At 52.0% G+C, this 6,000-nt stretch overlaps 1 protein-coding gene across 12 annotated transcripts in view; it reads left to right on the top strand.

Moving 5' to 3' along the window:
* The first annotated feature begins 3,549 nt into the window (after window positions 1-3,549).
* The window catches only part of RANBP3 (RAN binding protein 3), an 82,664-nt gene continuing 80,213 nt past the window's right edge, over window positions 3,550-6,000 (top strand). For 5 of the 12 annotated variants that reach the window (XM_064280373.1, XM_064280372.1, XM_064280368.1 and 2 more), the window contains exon 1: window positions 4,344-4,683. In XM_064280373.1, the coding sequence (XP_064136443.1) occupies window positions 4,635-4,683 (49 nt within the window). In that variant the 5' untranslated portion in view covers window positions 4,344-4,634. Of the gene's footprint in view, window positions 3,669-4,342; window positions 4,684-6,000 lie in introns of those variants that run through there. The other 7 variants (XM_064280365.1, XM_064280363.1, XM_064280367.1 and 4 more) reach the window with 5 other exon arrangements.

Below are 6,000 nucleotides of genomic sequence, written 5' to 3'. Positions count from 1 at the left end.
AGAGACAGTATGTAAGTACGGCTGCTTTCAAATAAAACTTTATTTATGGACACTGAAGTTTGAGTTTCATAGTTTTCACGTCATGAGATGTTAATCTTTTTTTTTTCCAACCATTTAAAAATCTAAACACCATTTTTAGCTCACGATGACACAAACATGGACAATAGGCCAAATTTGGCCTGTGGACTATAGGGTTGCCTCTTCTAGAGCATACTAGAGAAGAAGGGGTGGAGCTGGGCCTCAAAACTTAGGTAAGAAAAAAGTTCCAAGCAGAGGGACCAGCAAGTACAAAGATCCTAAGGCTGGAATGAGTCTGGTGTGCTCCTAGGACAGAAAAATCTGTGGCTAGACTGCAATGAACAAGGGGAAACCAGGGGCATCATGGGAGCAAAGCATAATGGGTTTCCTAAGTCTGACTAGAAGGTTTCGAACTTATTCCAGGTTTACTGGGAAGCCCTTTGGAGCTGAGGAGGGACGTGCTCTTGATCAGAGTCCCTGGGTGGCACAAACATTTGGCTTCTGGATCAAAATGGCTCTAGCTGTGTGGACTTAGGCAAGACACACCTCTCTGAGCCTGTTTCCACATTTATAAAATGGACAGGGAGTCCCTGCGTGGTGTAAACGGTTCACGCACTCAGCTACTAATAAAAAAGCTTGGAGGTTTGAGTCCAACGAGAGGCAACTTGGAAGAAAGGCCTGGTGATCTCCTTCCAAAAAATCAGCCATTGAAAACCCTAGAGAGCACAGTTCTACTCTGACACACACAGGGTTGCCATGAGTCGAAAGTGACCCTAAGGCAACTGGTTTGGTTTTTTGGTGTCCTTGATCTGGGTTGCTGTGAGTCGGAATCGACTGGATGGCAACGGCAACGGGTTGATCTGGTTTATATTTTTACAGGATTCCTCTCCTGCTGCTGTGAATGGAGCAGAGCCTGGAGCGCCACAAAATTGGAAGGTGGGCTGCGAGGGAACAGTCGCAGTCTTCCAGCCAGGAGAGAAATGACGATGGTCTGGCCTAGGGTGGTGACACCAAGGTGGCAAATCTGGGTGGACCTGGGCTATGTTTTGGTTGTGGAGACCTCAGGATTTGTTGGGAGATTCGAAGCAAGTGAGGAGTCAAGAACAAGCCCAGGGTGTTAAGTTGATCAAACCATTTTATTTTTTTGTCAAAGTCTACACGGCAAAGATATGCCATTTCAACAGTTTCTACATGTAAGATTCAGCGATACTGGTTACGTTCTTCAGGCTGTGCTACCATTCTCGCTATCCTTTTCCACATTATCATCATTATCTGAAACTCACTGCCCCTTAAGCTTCCAATCCAACCTTTTGAATGGCCAGTACTCAATTTGATGTCACATAGATAATTGTTTAAAAGAGCACAGTGCTCAAAGCAGGTGTACTTTACTAACTGCTGTTGTTAGGTGCTGCTGAGTCGGTTCTGACTCACAGCGACCCTATCTGTGTACAACAGGACAAACACTGCTCAGTCCTGTGCCATCCTCAGAACGGTTGTTATGCTTGAGCCCACTGTTGCAGCCACTGTAACAATCCACCTCCTTAGGGTCTTCCTCTTTTTCACTGACCCTCTACTTCCCAAGCCTGATGTCCTTCTCCAGGGACTGATCCCTCCTGATAACATGACCAAGGTATGTGAGACATAGTCTCACCATCCTTGGTTCTAAAGAGCATTCTGGCTAATTTACCAATAAAATATGCTACTTTTTGGTTCAAAGAAGAATTTAGGGGATAGTTTTCATTCAAGGTTTGAGAAAGTTTTAATTCCCCTGGAATCCAGATTTCTGGGGTCTATGGAATTGGTCTGTGAATAAGGAAGACCGAAGAATTGGTGCCTTTGAATTACCGTGTTCATGAAGAATATTGAATATACACCATAGACTGCCAGAAGAATGAACAAGTCCATCTTGGAAGAAATACAGGCAGGCTGCCCCCTGAAAGCGAGGAAGGCGAGACTTGTCTCACGTATCTTGGACATGTTATCAGGAGGGACCAGTCCCTGGAGAAGGACAACACGCTTAGTAGAAGGTCATCGAAAAAGAGGAAAACCCTCGATGAGATGGATTGACACGGTGGCTGCAACAATGGGCTCGAACATAACAATTATGAAAATGGTGCAGGACTGAGCAGTGTTTGGTTCAGTTGTACAGAGGATCGGTATCAGTCAGAACCGACCTGATGGCACCGGACAACAACATGGAGTTGGGGAGACCCACCCAGGCCATTGCTGTGAAATCTTTTGAATGTTGAGCCTTGAGAAAACGGGTTTGCTGAAGTCAAAACAGTAACTAGCTTAGTGAGGGCTGTTTTGCCTTAGGCATTGGGCTCTTTTGAAGAATTACCTATGTGAAGTTCAGACTACAAACTGTCTTAGGGTAAACTTATCATATAAACACTATTCTGGTCCCTTCTCCGTGGCAATGTCGTTGAGATGGGGTACAAGAATTTTTGGAAGTTCTTTTTATCTTCGGAGCATTTGTGACTCCCTAGTCGAAATGGAAGGAGCCCTGGTGGTGCAGAGGTTAAGCACTCAGCTGCTAACGGAAAGGTCAGTGGCTGAACCCACCAGCTGCTCCCCAGGAGAAAGATGTGGCCGTCTGCCCCCCTAACGATTACAGCCTCGGAAACCCTATGGGGCAGCTCTCCTCTGTCCTAACCGGGGCACTAGGAGTCCACTGACAGCGGGTTTGCTTTTAGTGGACGTGGTACCCCAATTTGCAAATCATATATTAGATAAATTTAATGATTTTTGTTTTAACAGGTTTAAAGATTAGCTCAGACCAACAGTTTCGGGGGCTCATCCAGCCTCAAAGGCTCCAGAAAGATCGTCCCATTCCACAGATGAAAACACTTGAGGCCCCGGCTCGGTGCCAGGTGCTGTTAGGGGCGTTGGGATCTGGCCGCCGTCCTGAAGTGGGGCTCCCATGCTCGGGGCTTGTAGAAGTCACGTCTCTGTCGCCAAGTCCCCCAGACTTGACCCCTGTGGCCGGTACTCTCCACCTCGGAGCTGTGCCCTCCCACTTCAGACACCCCACGCCCTCCCCGCGTGGCCTCAGGAAAACGTCGCTGAACGTCCTATGTCCTACTTGGGCTGTAGGACAGAGGCCTGAGGTAAAAATAGTCGCCCCCTAGGACTCGGGCCTGTGCATCAGAAAGCCCCCGCAGGCCCAAGGGTTTACCTAGAGGAAGACCTCCGTGGTCGCGGCGCCCTCAACCGTGCACTCTTTCACGGCGAGGAAGCTTCCGGGAACACGCGAAAAAAAGCAGACACGTCGGGATTCAACTCCCCCACGATCGCCTCACAGAAACTTTCTCCCGGGTCGCGCCGGGGACGCGCCGGCAACGCGCGCGCGCGACCAGCCGCGCATGCGCTCCTGCCCACACCCCCCTCCGTCGGCGGGAAAAGGAGGCGGAGGCGGAGGCGGTTAGTGCGCAGGCGCCTGCTCGGAGAGCGGTGAGGCGGGCAGTGTGACCCGAAGCGCACCTCCGCGACAGGCTCAGCGCGCAGGCGCCAGCTGCCAGCCTCGCTCAGAGTCGGCTTGGAAAGTGCGCACGCGCGGGAGTTTCTGGCAGAAAGCAGGCGAGCCCGGGCCGGCGCGGGGCCTTGTGGGAGGGCTTAAGGAAGTAAAATGGCGGACCTGGCGAACGAAGGTAGGGGAGGCGCCGTCGGGGTCCAGCTGGCGGACAGGGAATGGGCGGGGGGAGGCCCAGGGGCTACAGGCCTCAGGGATGAGCACCCGGGGTGAAGGGATCCCGTCGGCTCTGGGCTAGCGGCCCAGCGGGCCCCGCAGTCGCCCCCCATTGCGTCCCCTCAGTCTGAGCTCACCGGCCCGGCCCATCACTCACAGCGGCCCCGGCCCCAGTCAGCGTCCGGCCAGAGGAACCGGGAGGCCGCTGGGGTCGCGGCCCCGAGGCCCTGGCGCCTCGCAGACCAGGTCCGGAGCCTAAGGGGCGGGAGGCGCGGCCTCAGTGCCTCGGCCTCGGATGTAAATAGACCGTCGGGCCTGGTCGTGGGCCCGGGCGCGCCACGCTCCCTCCGCCGCCCCCTCGTTCTCGGGGACCACGGCTTCCCACCTTCCCCGGCCTGGGTGCCGGGCCGGCCCGTCCCCAAATTCTGTGAGCGTCTCTTCCCCCACGCCGAGGACAGAGGAAGCTCGGTGTGTTTTCACTCCCCCGCCCCGCTCCCAGCTCGGACCCCCAGTTCCCGCCAGCCCCCCGGATGCTTTGAGGCTACCTGAGAGTCAAGCCACATTTTCCCTCTTTTAGGGCTCCCGGTAGCATCTGGGCCGCTGAACGCCCCGGTCTTTTGGCCTTTTTTTTTTTTTTGCTGTCTTTCCATAGAGACCGTGTGACTCCCTTTTCTGTGGAGCGCTGACATCCTATCTGAGAGTTTTTGAGCGGTTACAGTTCCATATCGCCCACAGAAAGCACTCATAAAGCTATGTCTGCTTAGATTAACAGCGGTGTTGATACTCGTGTAGCTTCAGGACTCCGGAAGCCTGTGTTTAGCACAGCTGCAAGTGGGTCATCTACCCGTCTGGCCCTCATTCATAATACGATGCTCCTGCTTTTGGAGGGTGTCCTGAGGCTTCCACTCTGGACTGCACTAACGCCTGAATGGTAGTAATAAGAGCTCACGTTTGTGGAACACTTGAGATGGCCCCAGGTACTGTTCAAAGTCTTGATATGTGTTTTCTCTGGTAATACTCCTCACAAAAGCTTATGAGGTGGGTACTGTTTGCCCCATCCTCTTGATGAGGAAACTGAGTTAGGGTGGTTGTCACTTGGCCAGGGCTACACAAGTCACACAGCTAGTAAGGAGCAGGGCTCTGAACCGAGGGCGTCTGGCTTCACAGTCTCCACTCTTGAGCACTTGATGCTGCATATCTCAGTTGTGGCATTCCAGCTCACTAAGGTCCAGTTAGGAGCCCTGGTGGCACAATTGGTTAACTGCTCAGCTGCTAACCAAGAGGTTGGCAGTTGGATCCCAGCCAGAGGCTCCGTGGGAGAAAGGCCTGACGATCTGCTTCTGTGAAGATTACAGCCAAGAAAACCCTGTGGGGCAGTTCTCCTGAGCCACATGGGGTCACTGTGAGTCAAAACCTACTCAGTGGCACCTGACAACAAGATCCAGTTAAAAGCAGAAAGAGGGACTGGATAAAGGAGAATCAATATGAGATTTTATTTTCAGCCCAGACGATTCCCTAAACTTAAGACTCATCTTTGCAACAGCTGATTTGACATCTCCACTTGGCTATCTAATAGGCTTGTCAAACACATGCCCAAAACAAAATGCTGGTTTTTCTTCCCTAAAACCTGTCCCCGCTATGATCTTTTCTCCATGGCAGTAAATGCCAAGTCCACTCATTCAGGTGCTAGGCCAAGAGGCTTGCAGTTATCCCTGACTCCTCTCTTTCACACCCCACAACCAGTCCAACAGCAGATCCTGTCAGTGCTACCGTACAGAAACTTTCAGAGGGTGACTGTTTCTCACCACCAACACTGCCACCACTTGGGCCTCCTGTCTTCCCGCTACAGCCCATCCAGCAACTTCTCCGCTCAGAAGCAGGAGTAGCCCGCCCGTACGTCCCTGACTCATACCTCATGCCTCTCCCACACCGCCTCCCTGGCTCTCTGTTTCAACCACCTTGGCTTTATCACATCCATGAATGTTCCAAATGCTCCCTCTAGGCCCTTGGACCTGTTGGTTCCTTTGCCTGAAACAGCCTTCCCCAGTTACCCCGTCGCTGGCTCCTTCACCTCCTACATGTTTTTACTCACATTTTCCTTTACCACTGAGAACTTCTTAGCCCACCTGTTTTAAGTTGCATCCTCATTCTCTATCCCCCTTACCCTGTTCAATTTTACTCCTCAATGCTTGTCATCATCTGCCATGTTTATCTTTTACTTGTTTGTTTGACTGCTCCTTCACTAGAATATAAGCTCCATGAGGGCAGGGATTTTTTTTTGTTTTGTTTTGGTC

Source organism: Loxodonta africana, chromosome 3, assembly GCF_030014295.1.
Source record: "Loxodonta africana isolate mLoxAfr1 chromosome 3, mLoxAfr1.hap2, whole genome shotgun sequence".
NCBI classification, from domain to species: domain Eukaryota; kingdom Metazoa; phylum Chordata; class Mammalia; order Proboscidea; family Elephantidae; genus Loxodonta; species Loxodonta africana.
This window is presented reverse-complemented; position numbering and strand designations above follow the sequence as displayed.